At 32.6% G+C, this 22,880-nt stretch overlaps 2 protein-coding genes across 2 annotated transcripts; one reads left to right on the top strand and one right to left on the bottom strand.

Moving 5' to 3' along the window:
• LOC109326789 (peptide methionine sulfoxide reductase-like) lies at positions 1,224-3,555 on the top strand. The gene is made up of 2 exons (XM_019559594.1): positions 1,224-1,574; positions 3,013-3,555. The coding sequence occupies exons 1-2, from the start codon at positions 1,248-1,250 to the stop codon at positions 3,262-3,264; spliced, it is 579 nt and encodes a 192-aa protein (XP_019415139.1). The 5' UTR covers positions 1,224-1,247; the 3' UTR covers positions 3,265-3,555.
• Positions 3,843-6,094, bottom strand: LOC109326788 (vignain). Its single transcript, XM_019559593.1, has 4 exons — positions 5,594-6,094; positions 4,790-5,025; positions 4,562-4,702; positions 3,843-4,352 (listed from the first exon to the last, which is right to left on the bottom strand). The coding sequence occupies exons 1-4, from the start codon at positions 6,039-6,041 to the stop codon at positions 4,089-4,091; spliced, it is 1,089 nt and encodes a 362-aa protein (XP_019415138.1). The 5' UTR covers positions 6,042-6,094; the 3' UTR covers positions 3,843-4,088.

Here is a 22,880-nt window from a genome sequence, read left to right on the forward strand (position 1 = left end):
TAAAGGATAAATAATATAATAAATTTATAAAAAAACTTTGGATCAAACTTACTATCTATTCCTACAAGTAATATTAACTAATGAGTGACTAGTTCTTGTAACATAAGACTAATCTCTATTAATCAAGGTTTCATGATTCTATCTCGCGCACAATTAAAGGCCATATTGTATGTTTGGGAAGTAATTTCACCATTATCAATAGCCTTAGCAAAAGTGAATAAATTATGTCCGCACCATTTATGTAGGCCTTGTTCATTTTTCATTCAACCAGAGTAAAAAGCTACTTTGAATCTATATACCAGTATTCTTAGAATTAGAATAAATTGGGCAGTTTGATGTTCTAATTACTAACCAGACAAAAACAACTTCAGTTTGTAATCTTACTTGAATAAAGATTGGACCATTTTAAACAGGGAAAATTAATATAAAACTATATTAAATCTGCTTAAACTGAAATAACACCGTAAATGAACGAGACAATTTACTTAAAATTTAGAAAAAATGGAACAATATTCTAATATTTTATTTTACTCTACAAAAATAGAAATATATAAGTTCAATATAATTATTACTAGCGCTCTTCCGATCTAATTTCCTACTTAGCTTTCATATCATTGCTATCTTGTCACCCATGTCATTATCAATAGAGTAAATTACATTAACACCCTCTGAGTTTTAGTGAAATTATACAAACTATCCCTTACTTTTTTACACATACACAATCCTCCCTAATTTTTATATTTTCATTACACTGACCACTCTTGCTTGCATGAGAAATAACTGTAATCTTTTAAACAAAAAATGTGATAAATGCAATTAAGTTAAACAAAATATGATATATTGTGGAGACAAATGCAAATAATATATGAGTCAATATTTCTTTATTATTTTTGGTTCGTTACACTATATTATAATAGCGATTTAAATAATATTTCTTTAAAATTGTTGATGCATTTTGTAACCAAAAATGATAAAAATATATTGATTTGTATATTATTTAGACTTGTTTACACAATCTATCTTGTTTTGTTTTACTTAATTGCATTTATCACATTTTTTGTTTAAAATTACATTTATTTTTTATGCAGAGAGGTAGTAATAAAAATATGAAAACTAGAAGACAGCTATATAGGTATAAAATAGTGGAAATCATTTATATAATTTAACTAAAATTCAAATTTACTCTTATCAATATTTTTCAAGTATAAAACACTACTCCTAAATTAAATTGACAAATTAAAGAGACAATGGCAACGAGTATAGCAGGTAACCACAACCCTTCTCTTGACCCAGATACCGATACACCGGACAACCCGGATCAAGAGTTTGCTGTTTTCGGAGCTGGTTGCTTTTGGGGCGTGGAGCTAGCCTTTCAGCGAGTCACTGGTGTGGTGAAAACTGAAGTTGGATATTCGCAGGGTCACACACCAGATCCTAATTATAAACTTGTATGCTCTGGAACCACTAACCATGTTGAAGTGATTCGGGTCCAGTTTGACCCGAAAGTTTGCACCTATTCAACTCTTCTTGATCTCTTTTGGTCTCGCCATAACCCCACTACTCCCAATCGCCAGGTACACACATAATTACATACAATTCATCATCTGATGCAACCACAATATTAAGCTAATCACAGCTGCTGAAATGGTGCTGCGATAACGTAATAAAATGATACGGATTCATGGTACTGAATTCAGGCTAATATATGAAATTCAAAAATATTTTTTCAACCACAAAATAATTCACATCCCAACTACCACCATCCGCTGCATTACCGTGACCATACCAACAATTTAAAACACTGGTTATATACCTCTTTCCCGTTTCTCTGTTTTTCTTATACACCACACGGCTTTGGATTTTCTTAGGTTTTTTAATTATGTAGACTTAGGTATCGTTGAGTACTGTATCTAAACTTGGAATAAATGTATGGATTCTTCTAATGTGTAAATAAAATAAAAAAATAGGTTTCCATGAGAAAAAGTTTGTTTTTTACTCTCAGATGTGATATTTCGAGTTTTTCCAGTAAATTTTTACTATTTTAGTTATCTACTATCCTTAACATATGTATACATTAGAAAACCCAGAAAATTAAATTGTTAGTGTATTTCTATGGTCTTCGGGTCATCATAGTTGTATGCTGACTTTATTTTTTTGGTACTACGAAGAGTATCTCTCACCCTATAGCTAAGAAACTAATCCCTTTCGAGTTGCATGACTGTCTTCCAATAAGTGTCACTCATAGGAATCAAAGCTTAACATTTTGGTTTGTCTGAGAATCTAACAGGGTCTTACACCATTATATCAAGGCCTTGATAGTTATTTACTGGAAGGTACATGAGCTATATTTTTTTTCTCATAATCATCCAAAACAACATAAACATGACATAAGAACATAATTATTACTCTCTCTAGTAGTCTTTAACTATATTACACCCATCAAAGAGAACTATCATCTTAATTCTTTTAGAAAATTTCACAAACTAATTGTTTCTCATTAAGGAATAGAAGGCAAAATATAAAATATAAAATATAAAATATCTTACAAAAAATATCAAAAAGATCTTCCAGAATGCTACTTATAAATAGAATCAGGATCAGGGTGAGTGCAATGGTAGCTGCAATTTAATTATGACCATGTGTGTGGGGTCATTTCTACCTCATGCTTATTTGCTTTAGTGTGTGTATATGGTGTCTTTGAAAATAGTGAAGCTGCTTCACACGATTTATTCCACCCTGGATTCCATGCCATTATGATTTGATTAGATAATGAATTTGTATGGACTTTTAAAATTTATATGATTATACATATTCTAAGTTGTCTGATAGGGTGAAATTATGTGTAAATTTAAATCTAACAGTAAAGACTAACCAATTCAGTGCCTGTTGTGACTGGTGAGCCCATTATCTGGCTCAGAAATTTGCATTCCCAATATCAATTTTCGATTTTGTTTATCTTCCACAACATGTTATGTCCTTGGTTATTTATTTGTTTATGTGTATAAATCTCAGGGAAATGATGTGGGCTCACAGTATAGATCAGGAATATACTTCTACAACGAAACCCAGGCTCGTTTAGCCCAAGAATCGAAGGAAGCGAAACAGTTGGAGCTGAAGGACGAGATTGTAACTGAGATTCTTCCTGCAAAGAGGTTCTATAGAGCCGAGGAATACCATCAGCAATATCTGGAGAAGGGTGGAGGTCAAGGCCTCAAGCAGTCTGCAGCAAAGGGTTGCAATGATCCCATCCGGTGCTATGGTTGATGACATGACTTGCTTCACTCTAGGTCCGGCTTCTGTCTGCCATCTATTGTGAATGCTAAAATTATTTAAAATATTTGAAATGCTATGATTTACGCACAAAGTGATTATCACGTAAATGCTCTCCGATCTTAAGTTCTGGACTTCGGTTGAATGATTGTTTGTTACTCAAAAGGTATCAGTTCTGGTTTGAACACTTTTTATGTGAAATATAAATAAATGTTGTAAGTGATCTCTTGGCATGAAACTCTTGGCCATAGAATAATGTGTTCAATGTTGTTGCGTTTTTAGTTATACTGTCATCTAATCTTATTTTGAGAATAAAGTATCTTCTTATACCAGGAGATAACTTCTCCTCTTAAATTCACTCAGTGTTTGACATGTGTCTTACTTCCCTTCGTTCAAGAAATTTTCATTTGAAAATATATTATAAAAGAAAAAATAAGACACATGTCAAACACTGAATGGATTCAAGGAGATAAGTTATCTCCTGATATGAGGAGATACTTTATTCTCCCTTTTATTAACATGTCCTGCGATGGGTTTGGCAATGTTTAACCAAGTAACAACACATTATCTGTTACAAATGTAGATTTACATTAACATTGCATTACATTTGAATTCTAGAATCATTACTGACAAGTTACAAGAGAAATTCCAAGCAATCAAATCGAAACGTTTATTCCTTTGTGACACAAGCCTAAATACTAGATGTATAGCATCCAATTTGAAATATAAACATTATTAGTTCCTGTAGCTATGGCGCAATTTCTAACACAAGCAAACAACAAACAATGCTGATGATAGCTTAATTGCATGGAAGGCATTTAAAGCTCATCTTTAGGAGATGATGAGTGTCCTGTTGGATTAGTGGATGAGTTTTTGATTGGGTAAGAAGCTAACATAGCTATACCACAGAGTCCTTCCTTCTCAGATATGCCCCTTTGCATTCTGATGTAACCATGTTCTCCCCATTCTGGTCCCCAAGAGTTCCTCACTATCCAGTATTTGGTTCCATCAAGAGTTGTTCCATAGCCCACAATCGCTACACCGTGATTTAGATCCGTGCCACAATCACCAGTGAATACTCCCTGTAACCATACTATATAAGATTAAGATAGTCATTTGTGTCAATGTTGATAGGGAATTCTCATGTTCTTTAGATTTTCTGTCAAATTGACAATCTACCTATTCCCCCCTTTATGTTGAGGGGATTAAGAAATATGGTGGTGGTCACTAATGCTTTGATTCTAGCAACTTTTAACAAATTTGACTGCGAAGAGGTAAATTAGATACTCACCTCTGAGTAGAACTGGAAATCAGATCCTCCGGCATCTATGGCTACAGATACAGGTTGGTTAGCAACCACTTTGCGCAGCGCATCTTCATTGTTAGCTGGAACAGTCTCATGGCCATCAATTGAAACAAGTAGGTCATTAATCTGCAATATGAATGATTTTGCATCTTTAAATTACTCTATTTATTTGTCAATAGTATGGGTGTCATAAAAACTCAGCGTAGTATGAACCTTTGATTCATCACAGGTTCCATCTTCTGCTGCATAAGGATAACTGCTTTCTGCTGTTATGCCACCTTTTTGCTTGATGAACTCGAAAGCATATTCCATTAGCCCACCATTGCATCCATGATTTTCTTCATTGTCACAATCAATCAATTCTTGTTCAGACAAAGGGACTAGCTTTTTTGTCTTTATTTGGTTAATACCTTCAACTGCTACCACTGTAGAAAATGCCCAACAACTACCTATAGGAGACATTAACAACAAGATGGTTAGCATTACATTGATCCTTGATAAAGACAAACAATTATGCTATCAGGATCTATATAGGCACCTTATTCCCATCTTATAGCCATTTACAGAACATTGAAAAATAAACTTAGAAGAGGTCAGTAGATTTGTTTTGTGTGTTCTTTCTCTCAAGTGGTTATGTGGAGGTAAAATATAGACATCAATTTTATTAGCAAGTTCATTCAAGATTATGGAATTTCTATTATAATCTGTGTATATATCTATCCTCCATATGATTGCAAGAAAACTCTAGATGATCCATACTTTCCATGTGACAAATAAGGTGACCCTAGGTTGAGCTCTTTTTTGGTACCACAAAGGGTATGTCATCACCCTATGGGTAAAGAAATAATCTCTTTTGGGGTGCGTGGCTGCCCCTTCCAACAAATGTCCCTCCTAGGAATCGAATCTTTGACCTTTGGTCTTTCTGGGATCTAGCAGAACCTTACACTACTAGACCAACCCATTGTTAGTACCTAGGTTGAGCTATGTGATTAGTGGCTAGTAACTAAATTAACTTACCACATTGACCTTGATCTTTTATAGTGGTCACAGCACCTTTCTTTCTCCAATCTACAGAAGGAGGAACTCTTTCAACCTTCTCATACATGAAGGTCCCATTACCACCCGGCCTGCCTCTGAACATTTGGTGGTGGTTAATCTTTGAGCCAGCGTAGCTGCTCCTAAATTCATGGTTGGTCATGTCAGCAAACTTGTTCAGTTTCAACTTGTAAGGCTTATCCATTTTGTTAGTGTTGTGGACGTGCATCACATTTGCTTTGAACACATTGAAGCGCTTGTGCTTCTCATTCAGGCTCCGAGAAACCGTGTGGTGACTACGCCATCTCTCGTATAAGTCCCACAAGCTTTCCTCGGATGCCAAATCGTTCTCATGCAAATCAAAGCTCTCAGCTATTGTGAAAACTAAAGCAAGGGATAGTGCTACCCACAAGAGCTTCTTCATTCCCATGTTGCCTATTTTGTTGGAATAAATTGAATGGAATGTGATGAAAATAAATGGAAGATAGGTGCTTTATATAGGGAAAGGGAAACTTTGTGACAAGAAAAATAAATAGAAAAATAGTTGAGTAAGTTACAGGTTCCTTATGGGCATCAACAATGTGTAATGATAAGGATGCCAAACTATGATACTACAGAATTATGAAGATAGGATATGTTGTTCAAGTATGGAAGCAAAAGGTTGAATATGTGAAAGGAAGGAAACTTAAGAGATTTTGTTTTGTTTTGTTTTTTCCCTTTAAAAGTGTTATAAGTTAGGTGTCAAATGTATAGTTGTGTCTGACTCACAAGCTTTGTGCCATACTATTGTATGTTATTGTATGCTTCAAGGATCATCTTTCTCTTGCATGTTGATCACGCTATGAGCATTCCGTCCTGTTTTAAGCCACAATTTGGTGTAAGAGAAGTGGAACGTTTTGATAAACTTTTTTTTATTGCATCAGGAAAGGTTTAAAAAAGTAATGGAAAAATGGGTTCATATGTGCAAGTAGTGTGGTAACATGCACAAAAAATGCTGGCAATACTATTTCTGAAAAGTATAACTCTTCTATGGTTCACTGTGATGCGTTTTGGGTAATAAAGTTAGTAAAAGCGGTAGCCAAAAACTGATCAAGGCTGTTGTAAAAAAAAATGAGTTTGTAGCGTTTAAAAGCTACTAATAACAGTTCCAAATTGAAAGTAACTTAAATAATTTCCTTCCAATTTTATCCTTCATTTTTTTATAAAAATTAGATTAGTTATTCCTAACTAACAACTATATTATTCTTCTTGTGTCACCTTTTTTCCAAACAAATAAAAAAAATGTATATCAAATTATAAATAAAAAATTGAAAATTTTGATTTTAAAATATTGATGAACCTAATTACTTCAATTAAAAATTATTTAAATTAACAAATAATTAGAAAAAAGATTTAATATGTATATATTAACAGTATAAGTGTTTTTATACAGTTAGCAAATCATACATCATTCATTATTGACTCTCAAACAAAATTAATACAAATCAATAGTGATGATGTGCCAATAGTATAAAAAACTTTATACTGATTGCACATAGATTTTAAACTCTTAAATAAATATTGCATATACATTTTAACCATTTTTTAAATTTCAAGCTAGATACAAAATTTGTTTTACTGTACAGCTATGAACTCCAAATTATTTTCACAACTATTAGCTCACACCTTACAATCACATGCTATAAGCTCACTGTTACAAAGTTTATATTTGAAAATAATAAATATAAAAAAACTTTATTTATTCAAAATTTAAGGGGTAGATACAAGAAAATTAAAGCTAACAATTCCTATATTTTTAATCTCTTTTTTCTTATCTCATTATATATACTTTAATTTATTTTCTATTTCTCTCATTCTTTAATATCATAACATCAGTCATATCTATCACTTTTTTCTGATATTTTCATATCTTTAACTTCTTTATACCATCTTAAACCCTATTTTGGGTGTAAGATGAACATTTTCCTATAATTAAATAAGCTGAATACTTCATTTGATGGTTTGGAGAGAAAAAGGTTGGGTACCTACAAGAAAACCAACCAAGAAAGACCTTTATAATTAATCAAAAAAATGATGTTATTGGATGTGACTAAGTGCAATTATCCCTAAATAAATTTTATCCACACCAACATTCAAATAGTGATGGTGCAATGTCATTACAATAAACAGAAAGCCAGGTTTGTTAATAGGAATGTTTAAGTGCCATGTGAACATTTCTTCAATTGTTGTCATGTTTGTTAACAGAAATGTTTTTATATCTTTTATATTTGTTGGGAAATTCAGAATTAATTTCTCTTCTCAGTGTCATGCAAAATAGACACTTGTGGAAGCGACAAGTGGATAAAGAAAATAGAGAATAGTAGAAGAATAACACCAATAATTTTAACGTGGAAAAACCTCTTCAAAGTGAGAAGGAAACAACCACGAGACATAGTCGAGAAAATATATTCACTATAAAAAGTAAGATTACAATATTTGACTCTATCTTACATAGTGGATAACACTCAATCTCACCCAAAAAGGATGGAAATACAAACTTTCTAGTATTTCAGTAGGAATACAAATATCACACTATGTGGATATAAACTCTCTCACTTTCTCTGTATGTTATTTTTCTCACTTGTTTGTTGTATCTCTTCCTCACGAGTCTCATATATATGTATATATATATATAAGACTTGTGAGGAAGACTCCATCATAAAGACATAGTGAATGATTAAATTGTTGTCATACTCTTCAAGACACTTTGAAAAATACTACTCCAATTTTTTAAGTTATACTTCAAATCTCAAGATTCAAGGAGTAATTCCAAGACCTTGAAATAACTTTATCTACCAAAATTCATTGGTCTTGCTTTCACATTAATTATGAAGATTCCCAACAAATATTGCTATCTAAAACGTGAGAATCCAACTTTCCTACCTTCTTAAATTTAGATACGCATACATTTTATTTGTCTTGATATATTTTTTATCTAGCAAATATGATAATGTCACTTTTTTAAGTTGACATTCCTCGAGAATGTAAAAACATTTCTTCTACAAATGCCACCAAAGATTCAACTTTAACTTTGGATTTGTTAATTAAATTCTTTTATGTCTTGGAATCTTTTTGAATGAATCCATTTTCCAACTTAATTCAACCTATGATATGAAGAGAGATGTGAGATAGGTTGTGAGTATCAAATGAAAATAAAAATTAATGATATTTGTTATTACGAGGAAAGTAAAGGTTATTCTTAATTTATATGAACGTGTAATAAACTACAAATAATGTATAGGATTAAATCAGAATGAAAATAATATTCTCCGATCAAAAGCTCTTTATCTTCTAATTTGCTATTTATTCTTCATTTCAATTTTGCAAAGGTTCCATTCTTTTAAAGCAATGTTGAAAGAATATTTTACTATTGTTGAATTAATGACTCCAGAGTCTAACGTGTGACATTCTTGCTTGTAGAAAACGATAGCAATAGCGTAATGCATCAGGTACCAATGCCATCCTTAATATCTGCAAATTAGAAAAGCTATATATGTGAGCTTTTAGTTATGTGCCTTTTGGCTGAAGGCTAACGTGGTTGTTTATGTTATTTCTGAATTGAATATAATATGGTTAATATAAAGATTTATAATTATTTAAATATTATCTATTATTCATTTGCATAATTTTTTGAAAAATTATCCTAAAACATGAATGGTGGAGGATACAACTATCGATGTATAAATATTTTTTTTCCACTTTTTTATTATGATAAGATCCATGACTTGCCTATGCTTTTGTTAAGACTCCAATTATTTTGCTATCACTTGAAATAGCTTTATGGATATCTATCACCTATTACAACTTAATAGCGTGTACTCAATACAAGGTCATTTCTTGCTTTTTTCTTTAATTTTATTTTATTATAATAGCGTGTACTCGATGCAAGTCCAAATTCAGTGGAAGGTATTAGTAAAAAACATTAGAATTGGGCTTGTAGTGAAATGTTTCATCATAACACTAGAAAAATATGATATAACATTTGTCTTTTTTATTTACAATGAAATAACACTTTTACTATTAAAAGTAAAAAGAGAAACAATAACTCTCTACCTCATTATTGGAGAAGATATTTATTTATAAAGTTTGGATTAAAATCTAGTATTTTGGGTTTAAATATAAACTCCCTTTACAATGTCATTCTCACATTGTAGCAAAAAAAGAAAGAAATTAGACATTGATCTTCATTGTCAATGAGATAAGACTATTGTACAAGACCAAACCATGTGTTTGGGTGGGCTAATTTGAGAGTCAAGTATAATTTTATAATGGATTTAGCATGCCAAACTAAAAACTATAAATCTTGAGATAAATACAGAATTTTAATATTATTGGAGAATGTCAAGGATTTCCCGAGTTCTTATTTTATGTCTATCATATTATACAAATTATTTTTTTCAAACACATAATTGTGTACGTAAATGAGATATATAAACACATAACTGATGGAATGAGTTGCATCAGTTCAATTCCTTCGCACTTTAATTTTTCTGAAATGTCTAAATATCTCATCCAAACACAACTTTAAAACTATTTTTCTTAGTTCATGAGTTATACGTGTCAGGTGTCAATAACTTTTTTTCGTTTATAATTTTTGTTTTTGAGGGTACAATTTTTTTTGCTTGTTTCAGCTAAATTAGCCCATGTGCACAACTCTCGACTCTGCGGAATAGGATACTTCAATGAAGTGATGAATTGTTAATTCCTTATCCTAAAATAATTATGTAAAATTCAAAGGATTAATAGTACAAATATGGAACATTGATAATAGATACTCTTCAAATTATATAAGTAAGAGAGTTGAAAACATGTACCTTACATATAATAGACCAGGTCAAATCATTTTTTCATAAATATGTTAAGTTTAGGTTTTTAAAATAATATATTAATTTAACATGTTAGACTTTAGGTCATCTAAAAAATTTATTAAGTCTATCAAATCGATCTACTTAATTATAATATATAACAATACTCATTATAAATAATATTATTATATCTGAAATTTTAATATATAATGCATACAAATATAATTTAATTGTAAATGTTATTTGTGCCTAGTTAAAATTATATATATTTGCTTATTTAAATGTAAGTATATTTGTCTATTTCAAGATCTTATAATATAACATGTTAGACCAAACTTTTAAACATATCAGATTTGAGAAAAAAATTAAATAGGTAAACAGGTCAAAACCTAAACTCCTATACACTATATAGGTCCCACATGTTTAAAGACAAAACCTGATCTAATTTGGTTTGTTTTCACCTCTAATCGTGCGTTTATCCCCTAGTTGGAGCTCTCTCTCTTGGATTACTGTAATCCTTTCAATGGCTTAACACCATCGTTTAAATATGTTGGTTATCACTGTTATGATTTATTTCTGGCTTTTAATGAATGTTCCATCATTTGTTTACACATGAAATCTACACTATTATCTACATTCTTGGGTTATTCTTCACAAATCACCACCTGAATCGATAATTTAACAAATTTAGAGACAACTTACCTAGATCACCTTGTACTGGATAATTTTGCATCTCTTTCAACCTTATTACCCCACATATTATGCAAATAGCCATTGCTGCTTCCTCTCATCCATCTTTTTAGAATGTAATTCTTGGCAACAACCTTAATAACATTTGCTTTAAACATTTTCAATGGGATGACATAATCTCCGGTATTAGATGAGGAATGCGAAAAGTTTTAACAACAATAATTTTATGTTTTTTCAATAAAATATTCAAAATATTTTCAGTTTCCTCATATTCTATTACCGTAGAGTCTCAAAGGAGCTGAACTCTTTTCAATGCAAGCATATAAAGTATGCCATACATCGTCTTAAAGGAGCTGAACTCTTTTCAATGCAAGCATATAAAGTATGGCATACATCAAAAACTTTTTATACCGCAAGCAAGATCAAATGATATTTTTAGCAAAAAATCTCAAATATCTTTGATTATGAGACATAATTATCACTAAAAATAAGAACTAGAATGCCAACAATAGTAATTAATATTGACATAATAGAAGTAAGTGAATCAATCAAGTAGCCAAACTCTAAAGAAAGATCATTATTTATAGTCCAAGACCATACATATTGATAAATAAAACTTTTATTTTTGACCCCAATATGATAAATTGTCTTTTTTTTATTGATAAATTTTTTTTATTAAAATTTACTTAAATGTACAAAATATTCCAAGGTGGGAGTGGTAAGGTGGAAAAATACACAAAAATATGTGATTCAGGATGTGTAGGAGGTCAAGATAGTTTAAAAAACATTCTCGGGGATTGACAACCAAGTTGGAATAGGACATTGCTGATCAACCCCTTTTTCCAACAATCCAAACCCATGAATTCACCTTCGTTGCCTCAACCACTTGTTGTGCAGACATCTGAGTTGATTTAAAGATAATATCATTATGAGCTAACCAAATAGGTCAAATAGTTGCTAGCAAAATAATACTTTCTATGTGAGGTTTACGTAGTTGGTAGTCTATCCTCAATGAGTCTCAAGTGAATACTATGACCTTCAATGGATCCTTTAAGTTCCAAATATTAATGGTGTTGTTATGATTGTGATCTATTTGGTGTGCTTGTTTGTTGAGGAGCTTGTAAGCTGATTTGACTAAAAAGAGGTTTGATTTTTCATGTGCCTATGCCCACGAGTCTAGTGTATGTATCTCGATTGTACATTATTGGAAGTCTTGCATAAGAGAATCAATTAGATCAAGCTCTCAGGTAAAAGATTGTCTTCACCATGTCAAATGTCATTCTCATTTAACCTCTGACCATATCTTGAAGTTGCTTATGCAAGCATCCCTATGCTGACTTAAATTGAATAATATGGTGACCTTATCATAAGGTTTCCGGAGCTTAATCATTTATCTTTCTAAAATCTAGTATATTTCTCATCCCAACTTTCCTCATGACCCCATTCCAGAACCATTGGGTGATGTCTAAGACTGACAATGAACTAAACCAACTCAGTACTCGTTCGAATTCAATTCATTATTTAGATCGATAAATTTGGTTATATGAACCAAATGAGTCGAGTTTGAGTTCGTTAAATAAATGAGTCGAATTTGAGCTCGTTAAATAAATGAGTCGAACTTAAGTTGAATACAATTTGACTCGTTAGGTTCATGAGCTGATTCGTATATATATAAACTAATTTTTATATTTATTATGATTCATGCATTATTTTTTTATATTTATTATGATTATATATGAGCAAGTTTATATTTATATATTAATAAACAATATTTCTTTAAAATGAATTAATTATTTGAGTTAATGAACCAGTTCGTACTGAGCCGAACAATTCACGAACGTTAACCGAGTCGAACTCGAGCTAAAAAATAACTCGTATTGAACTTGAGTCGAGTTTCGAGCTAAACCAATCCTTATCGAACTGAGCTAAACTCTGGTTCGACTCGGTTCGGCTTGTTTCCAGCCCTAGTGGTGTCCATCGCCCTAGCAACTAGGTTGTAAATGTCTTTGATACAAGGTGAACATTTATGTAGAGATGTTAAGGCCTCATCCTCAGAGTGGGCAGTGATGACGTTCCCGTATTTAGACCTCAACACTCTACACCAAACATTATCACTCTTGGTTTAAATCCTGCATTTTCACTTCTCAAGAAGAGCTATGTTACATCCTTTCTTTCAACTCTCTACTTAAGTAGATATAGAAATAGATATGATCTATATATGAATATGTGTACGTTAACATAGACATATACATACATATACATATATATATATATATATATATATATATATATGTATATGTATGTATATGTCTAGTTTAGATTAGGATTATTTGAGTAAAAACTAGTTAACTTAAGTAATAAGTAACCTATAGATACATTTTGACTAAGAAGAGTAAATTATGATTTTTTTGTTAAGGAACTTTATAAAAATGTTCCTAGGATAGAAATGAACTTAGATATGAGTTTAGAATAAGAAAAATATGTTAGTTTGATCTTAGATACTAAATTCTTCAAGTTTTAGGATTTACCTATTATCAGGTAAGTATATCGTTGCAAGAGCTCAGCGAAATGCCCACATAACCTATATGACTACTAAATAAGTCATTGGATTTGAGTTTTTTTAGTATTATGAGTCATTATATCAATTCTATACATTGAAAAATAGTTAAATATTTTTTGTAATAAATAAACTAGCTTTTATAGTGGACCTCTTGATCGGATTGTCTAGGAGTACTTATAATTGATTATGTTAATCCTCTAAGAGTATAAACTATTATCTATATTCACCTAGATAATGTTTAACATTATCCTAAGGTATCTTAGAATACAAGAAACCAATCTAGATAACTTGATGTATCAACCAAAACATAATTTTGAAACACACCTTGCCATTCTTATTTTCAAAATCACGAACAACCTTTAACCTCATTAAATTTCGGTTTGGGCCCAAATTAATAGTCAAGCCCAGACCTTAATCAACCTCCCACTTGTATATATATCCCAACAACTGAATGGGAGGCCATTTCATTCAGATTTCACCACTAAAGCTCAAGTTCTTCTCCTTCCTCCTTCCCAGCGCTAGCTCCTTGGCTCCAAGGGAGAGCTTGTTATTCTTCACCATTTTCTTGCATGCAAGAATCATTTTCACTCAATAAATGTATGGGGATTCTGAATTTAGCCTTTGTTTATGTTGATTCTTAACTTTAGATCCTTGAAATTCAGTTACAAAATTTTGTTCTAAGTAGGAAATGAATCCATGGTTGTTTGGTGTCTTCCTTGAATTCAAAACCTTCAATTTTACCAAAAGAAGTGTGGATAGCTTCCAAATTTCGTTTTTCATGTAGGAACCTTGATAATCCATAAGTTTTGATTCTAAAATTTCAAGGTTTGATGGAAATCAAAGAGAACCACATCCTAGTAACATCAAGTAATAAATTCAATGACTTAGGTGTTACTAGATGTTGTGGTGTGTTTATAACATATTAAAACTGAAAATAAAGCCCTTGCATGTACTATAAACTTTTTTAGCAATCTGTATTCATGATTTTAAGTTCATTCTAATGATTAAAGTTTGAATTTTGAAGGCTAAGAAGCCATGCAAATAGCCCCAAAGTACTTGAGAGTTAAGGAAACTCATGAACCTTGTTTCTTTGATAAAATGAGTCTCCAATGTCTAAATTTATCATATGACCTATCCATGTGTTAATCTTTTAAATTCCTAGCTTAGTATCAGTCTGTTATAAGGATAGGAATTCGAATTCCGCACTGATTGAGGGTAAACACAAAAACAGTCCCTAGTTGGCACTCCAAGCTATTCTATTTTGGCCTACATGTGTACTATTAAGGAAATAACTTATGTGCTCTAGTCGGTAAAAATACATGTGTACTATTTTGTTTATTTTAAAAAATATTTTTATAGAAAATGATGAAACATGACACATGTCATTATTTCACTTGCACGAGGAGATAACTTATCTCCTTATACCAGGAGATACTCCACTCTCTATTTCAAATAACCTTGAGACTAGCAAATTATGAGTTTTTATGAACCCAAACCTGTATTGGTATTCTGTTTGATGAAGATGAAGTGTTGGTCATGAATTTTTAGAGGTCTCATGACCAAATTATAAAAATAGTTTTTCAACCCTTTGTGACTAAAAACTCGGGGAAAACCTTTCGGGTCCCAGAACTCTTAAATACTGATTCTGATTATCAAAGTGAAATTCAAAATATCACCTATACACTTTATAGGTTCTGTGAGTATATTTCTAAGTCCACTTGGTGGGTTTATGAATTGCTTCCATGAACCACAATGATAACCGAAGGTTATATGCTTCGCTAGAGTTTTAACTTGCACTTAATGATTTCAAAAGTACTAGGAGTCATTATTAACCCTAGTTTGTACCTATATACATGTGTCTATGTTATGACTTGTCAACTTCTAGCTTACACTTTAAATTTCAAGCATAAGTCGTTACTCTGGATACAACCGAGGCCACCCGAGCCAAATTTTTGACTTACGAGCCAAATCGTGCTTGTAAGATTTTTATCGTACCCGATCAAAATTCTATATATCTAAATGAAATATTTAGATGCACTCTAATTTCCAGAGCCTTGTTAAGGAAATTTCTAAGTGAACTCGAGTAAAAATTAGAATACCAAGATTAATCGTTTATGTTATGATCAGGTACTCGACAATCATGCAAACCGCGACTGGGAAATATTAAACCCGATAAAGACAAGTGTATGGAGATATGTGCTTTCATGTATGAGCTTAGAAATGATTCCAAAGATAATCGCGGATTTCTAAGCTAGGCATATGACAGATATAGTTCAATACTATTTCTGTGGTCGCGAGTAATTAAGTATTGAAGCCCTTTGACTCACAAATTACTAATTTGATATTGAATGGATTTTGGTTGATATATGACTTTATGTTGGATCTTTGATCATGTTGGATGAGCATGATTATATGTTTGTCTTGAAAATTGAAATGTCCAACATGCTTGATGTTATCTAGATGGAATGATTGTGCGATGGTTCCAAGCAATGTGAATTAGCTATATGCTTGATATGATTGTTCAGTCCTGATAATAGAATCTTAATTGATATGACCAATTGAGTAAATTATATTGGTTCTGAATGATTATTTTTTGATTAAATTGATTATTGAGAATGTTGAATTAGCTATCGTATCATTATAAAATTAACATCGTGTATTCTCATGACATGACATATGAGTATTCTTGATGGATTAAAGTTTGAAAAGATTGTGTATATGAGAAGAATGGAACGAAGGGAATGAAAATTGTTTTACTGAGTTTTTGCCAACTAAGGTCTTTTGAAAAAACACTATATAGTATTTTTTGAGAAAACTGACAAAGCATTGTTTTGGTAAAACATGTCAGCATGTGGCTTAAAACAAATATTGGGTTTTCTAAGTCAAAAGAAAGCAATTTGAGAAACAATATTTATAAGGTTGTTTTTCCAAAGTGTCAAACTAGTATAAATTGTATTGATTCGCCATAAAAATGATTCTTTTGGTCAAAACCTTGTTGTAATAAAGTTGTCGTCTTTACCCTGAAAAGTTTCACTTCGTTCATTTTAAAGGAACCGTTGCCATGTCTTGTATGGATCATAAGATCCATATCACTATGTCTACTATTGATAGCATAGTCTACTGGAAGATACGATACTACAGATTTTGTGTCGAGAACCCAATGAGGTACCTTGTCTGCATGACTTGGTTGAGGAGACACTACAGGTAGGGATTGATCTGTTATGAATAGGGTAGCTCCCTTGTGCCGAGACAACTCCTCATAGTAGCTGCGGTGACCTCTGACACCCCTTGAAGGTATCATATTCAGGGTGATACCACGACTATCTTTGTTGACTAGTGACTAGACCAACATTACTGAGTGCATGGTATTTCGCCTATGAGTTACCAATGGTTGGAACGACGTTGTAGTCATCATGTTCGCTTCCTAAGAACAACATAGAATTGGTCAGGCTTAACCAGTGCCAGTACCATTGCTGTTAATGTTGTGTTAGAGGTCCTATTAAGAGTTATTTCTCCATGCACTCATTTATGAGTTGATAGTTGTGTCAGGATAGACACTTTAGATGATCATGCATCATGATATTGACATTCCATATTTGATTACATTCATGTGATAATTATTATATGGCATCTATTATGTGAATCTAATATCTTATTTGTTGTTTATATACCATATGTGGAAGTACTTACTCTCATAATATGTTAGGGAGTACATGACTTTATAGAGAATGATTGTGTCATTGTCCAAATGAAAGGAAAGACAATCCTTATACCTAGGTAGTGCATGGCTCTGTTGTAGGATGTAATACCTGAGTCGGTGTATTATATGTTATCCTTGTCAAGTCAAGAATTTTATATTCCTTTTTGAAAGACTTGTCAAGAAAATTTCCATTCATTTTAAAGTTCAAGTTTAGTGTTATATGAAAAATACTTTTGGCAAATTTTATTTTTAAAATTTGACATTGCTTCCATCATAAATCCTATATTCATCCGTTTACTTATTTTAATTCCGCTGAGTAAGAGTGTCACAAGTTAGATTGAAGACATGTATGTTTTTATCCATAGCCATCCATCTTACTTTTTTTTTTTTGCAAACGTTGACCCAATTTATTTTTCTTTTGCTTTCTAATCCACCCAAAGGAAATCCTGTTGAATTCTTTGAATAGAATACACTACACTATATGGACAACATTAATAAGAACCACACGACTAAAGAAGAATTGAAAGGCTATAAAATTGTTTTTATTACACTTGATTTTAAACGTAAACACACATGATACAAAATGATTATGATTTTGAAATAGTGACACCTACATACAAGAAATGAATTAAAGCAATTAAATTCTATAATAGTCATGAGATATTCTCCATGATTTGAGATTGAGATAGTTTAAAGGATGTGATTTGTTGACCTCATATGATTTCCATAATTTGTTGGGGTTTCCTAATAAACCAGATTTGTTCCAATTTGTTGACTGAGAATTTTTAACCCACAACTACTCTCCACTATTTTGGGCACCATTGTGGGATCTTCATTCTTTTATCTATTATTAATATCATCCCTCAAACTAAGCATGGGTTGAAGGTAGAGTTTGGTACGGAAGTGGTTGAAGGTAGTCTTTGGGAGGGGTTTAGTAAAGACCTACGCAACTTGGCGAATGTTGGAGACATGTTGAGTGACAATCAATCCAAGTGCAACTCGTTCACGCCCAAAATAGTAATCTAATTCAATGTGTTTGCTATGAGCATGAAACACATGATTATTAGTTATATAAAGAACACTCAAGTTGTAACAGTTGACGATTGGAGGGGAAGTAAGGAAAATATGGAGATCATTGAGGAGGAATTTCAGCAAGTGAGTTCAGTTTTTGTATTGGCCATAACACAATATTCTGCTTCAATACTAGAGCGTGAGACTATGTATTATTCCTTTGCACACCATGAGATGGGATTTACATCAAGGAAGGTACAATAGTCTATGGTTGAAAATCGAGTAGTAGGACAACCTGCCTAATCTACATTAGAGAAGGCAGAAAGATCATGCGTAGTATTGGAATTAAATAAGATACCTAAATTAATAGTTCCACGTATCTTAAAATACGTTGAACCATTTTCATATGTAAAACAATAGGAGCATGCATAAATTGAGACACATAGTTAACACTACATGCAATATTAGGACGAGTGAAAGTGAGGTGTTGTAGAGCTCCAACAAAACCACAAAAATAACTTGGGTCTTTAATAAGGGTGTTATTCGAAGTTGTTTCGATCTTTGCTTCAAGAGGACTACTCATTAGTTTACAATCAACCATGCTTGCTCGTTCAAGGATAGTAAGGGCATAATGTGATTGAGACAAGTGGAGGCTATCGGTTGTTGCAGATATTTCAACACCAAGGAAGTGATGAAGTGTGCCTAAGTCCTTCATGGCAAATTTAGAAATGAAAAGTTGAATGAAGAGTGAAACCAAAGATATAGAGGATCATGTAAGGATAATATCATCGACATAAAGAAGAAGAACAAGTGAGCCTATGTTAGAATGTAAAATAAATAAGAAAGGATATGCCAAACTACAAAAGAAACCATATTTAAGAAGGAAAACACTAAATCGATCAAACCAAGGTGATTGTTTAAGGCCACAGAGCACCTTTTGTAGCTTGCAGACATGGTTGGGGTAAAGAGGATCAGCTATCCCAGGAGGTTGTTGCATATATATATTTTTTCCAGAGAGTACACCATGCATGAAGGCATTTTTGACGTCAAATTTTCGAATGGGCTATTTAAAAATAAGTGCTATATATCATGCAAATTGTGTCAGGTTTGATGACCGGAGAGAATGTTTCATGTAATCCACCCCATCAACTTGGTGGGAATCCTTTGCGACCCATTTCAAACCAATGGCATACATGTTAGAGGTGCGAGGGACAAATTCTCAAGTATGATTTCTACGTAGATCATCATGTTCTTCTTCTATAGCTGCTTGCCAACCAAGATGAGCAAGAGCTGTGCGAATATTACCTGGTTCACGAGGATTTATGTTAGAGGACGTGGAGATTAAGGAATACTTTGAATTGGGTTTTATAATCCCTTGTTATGATCGAGTAACCATTTGAGGTAGGAATTGTTCCGGATAAGGTGAACCTATTGTAGAAGCCACATGATCATTTTGTGATGCTAATATAGACGAGTGAAGCTCAAGTGCACCTTGCGAGGTTGGAGATTGATCTATGAGCTCAATTTTTGACAGGTAGGATTGGTATAATTACAGGCATGTAACTAGGGTGGCCTCTGAAAGTAGAAGTGGAAGCAACAATAGGTTGTAAAACAGGAGTGTGCATATAATTTGTTGGCATATGATTGATGGATAGTGGAGGAGTGTGCACAAAACTTGTTGGCAACAGACTGATGGGTGGAGGAGGAGGAGAAATTGTTATTTTATCTGCAGAATACTTGGAGGCAATGTTAGAGAGCCATGAACCAAATATACTAATTGCATGTGATGTAGGCAAAGAAATATGATATATTAGTGAAATTATTTTTGAAAGGAAAAGATTATTCATAAAAAACAACATGACGAGAAATGAAAAACTTCTTGGTAAAAGGATGAAAACACTTATATCCTTTGTAAGCATCTACAAAGATGCAAAGAGTAGTTTTTGCATCAAATTTATGGTGTCATGTATCCCAAGTGTAAGGGAAACATTTAGAGCCAAAGGCATGAAGTGAACAATAATAAGGATGTATGCCATGCAATGTAAGTATCGATTAATTTTGGAACTAAATTTTCTGTGTTTGTGGTGTTGTCAGGATTTGGTGTTGTGTCTTGGTCAGAGACAAGATCTTCATTGGTTAGGTGGTCGACCAAATCTTAACTTTCTGCAAGAGCCAAAGCTTGCTCATGTCATAGTGGATAGTTTGTTGCACTTAGTTCGAGTGTGATAAAATTGCCAACATTGAGCGACATAGAGGTCATAGTAGCAGGATTGGGGTGTTCACAAAGGCTCTAGATACCATAATGATGAATTGAAAGATTCAAGAATTATTTTTATTACACTTGATTGTAAACATGAACACACATGATACAAAATGATTATGATTCTTAAATAGAGAAACCAATATACAATGAAGGAATTAAGCAATTAAATTTCATGAAGGTCATGAGATACTCTCAGTGATTTGAGATTGAGATATTCTAAAGGATAAGATTTGTTAACCTCATATGATTTCCTTGAGTTGTTGGAATTTCCTTATAAACCAGATTGTTCCAATTTATTGACTTTTAAAATCTTTAACCCACTACGGGCTCTCCATTATTTTGGGCACCATTGTGGGATCTTCATTCTTTTCTCTGCTATTAACATGTCCTCCAAAGGAAAAATTTGTCTTATCCAAAGATAAAGTTTTGATTGGAGCCTCTCCAGAAGGCATTTCCAAACTTCAGTTCTCCTATGTTTCACGCCTATGAGAATGCCCAAATGAAAGGAAAAATAGATTGGATGTTAACCATACAGTTTAAGGCAAAGGATAAGGCCATCATGTCATCATCATGATCATTCAGTCAAGTCAAACAATGGTAGATTATCATAAAGAGTGAGACTCATCTCTTGTCCATTGAATTTAAGAAAATCAATAAACTCATCTAAAACAAACTGAATACAACAATATAAAGTGTATTTTTGTCATTTGCATCAACATTGTTGACAACTCGTATCTCAACATTAACACTTGTGGAAGGACTCATACTCACAATCCAACTCATTGCATCTCTTCTCATCACAACTCTTTCACATTGTTTCAAGAATTAGATAATATCCACATTTACTTTCAGAAAGGATTTGAAAATAAAACTCAAACTTTCACCGAGTTAGGTACACAACATCCAAAGTTTGAATGCCTCCTTCATATAACATCTTCAATGCCATTCTTATTTTATTACATAAACTAAGTTGATCCCAAAAAAATCCTGAATATTATATTTTGTAATTAACTCAGTCCAAGATAACGCAAATGATCATCGTAGTGTCATTGACCACTAATGAATTCTAGAAGTCTCTTACCAACCACAAATGTATAGATTCTTTCCTTATCAACCACATCCAAGCTTACTCGTCCAATTATGGTTTCAGAACTAAGCTTACAATTTTGAAGTCAAAGGGGAAGAGTAAGAGTCTTAGTTGCTTATAAAGACATCTTAGAAGCAATGTACACATGAGTTAGGATTCTCTCCATTAATGGAGAGACAACTACACCCAAAACATGAGTAAACATGTAATATGATTTGACATTTTTATCCTTAAGATATAATGAAATAACATTTTTACCCTTACATGTAAGTGTAAAAGTGATGACTTGCTCTCCATTAATGGAGAGGATCCCAACTCTGTCCACATGTTTCTGTTTTGAAGAAATTCACATAATGATTTTTGCCACATCAATAGACGTATTAGCTCAGACCCAACCAAAAATAATTCAAATTAAAGCAAAATTTGAAAACACAGAAAATTCATATGAAAAATTATTCGGGTATATTACGCGTATTTAATTTCATCTGACAAGTAAAAATCTTTTTACCCATAAATATTTTATAACATTTTTTACCAATTGAAAATCTGAGTTCACAATTTTAATTCAAAAATATCTTAATCTCTATATGCTTGTTGTGCAATGACTCATATCTCTAAATAACAGCAATACAAGTTATGGGCTTGGGCTGATGTAAAGGGGTTGGGATAGAGGGCTATATATATTGATGTTAAACCTATTGTAACAAGGAGAAGAATAGTAAAACACTAATCCTTATTCTCTAATAATATATAGTGGTAGCCGCTCAACGCTCCCGGGATGTTGGCACAATTGGCCGAACCTCGTTACCAAGTCTCTTGTGTTATTCTCTTGTCTCTATACTCTTTACTATTTGATTGTTCGCTTGTTCCCAACAATTGGTATCAGATGGCTCTTAACCCAGGTGCCAAATTCGAGGTGGGGAAGTTCGATGGAACTGGTAATTTCGGATTGTGGCAAAGGAGGGTTAAGGATGTGTTGGCTCAACAAGGTCTATCAAAGGCGCTGCGTGAGAATAAACCAGAGGGTATGGATCAACTGGATTGGGAAGAGTTGAAGGAGAAGCCTGCGGAAACCATAAGGCTTTGTCTATCAGATGAGATGATGTATCATGTT

This window comes from Lupinus angustifolius, chromosome LG14, assembly GCF_001865875.1.
Source record: "Lupinus angustifolius cultivar Tanjil chromosome LG14, LupAngTanjil_v1.0, whole genome shotgun sequence".
Classification (NCBI taxonomy): domain Eukaryota; kingdom Viridiplantae; phylum Streptophyta; class Magnoliopsida; order Fabales; family Fabaceae; genus Lupinus; species Lupinus angustifolius.

Bases quoted from the DNA above. Each gene is read 5' to 3' on its own strand.
- LOC109326789 (XM_019559594.1), top strand. From the start codon at position 1,248: ATGGCAACGAGTATAGCAGGTAACCACAACCCTTCTCTTGACCCAGAT. The intron at 1,575-3,012 runs GTACACACATAA...TATAAATCTCAG, and splicing joins CCACTACTCCCAATCGCCAG to GGAAATGATGTGGGCTCACA.
- LOC109326788 (XM_019559593.1), bottom strand. From the start codon at position 6,041: ATGGGAATGAAGAAGCTCTTGTGGGTAGCACTATCCCTTGCTTTAGTT. The intron at 5,026-5,593 runs GTAAGTTAATTT...TGTCTCCTATAG, and splicing joins AAAAGATCAAGGTCAATGTG to GTAGTTGTTGGGCATTTTCT. The intron at 4,703-4,789 runs GTTCATACTACG...TTCATATTGCAG, and splicing joins GAACCTGTGATGAATCAAAG to ATTAATGACCTACTTGTTTC.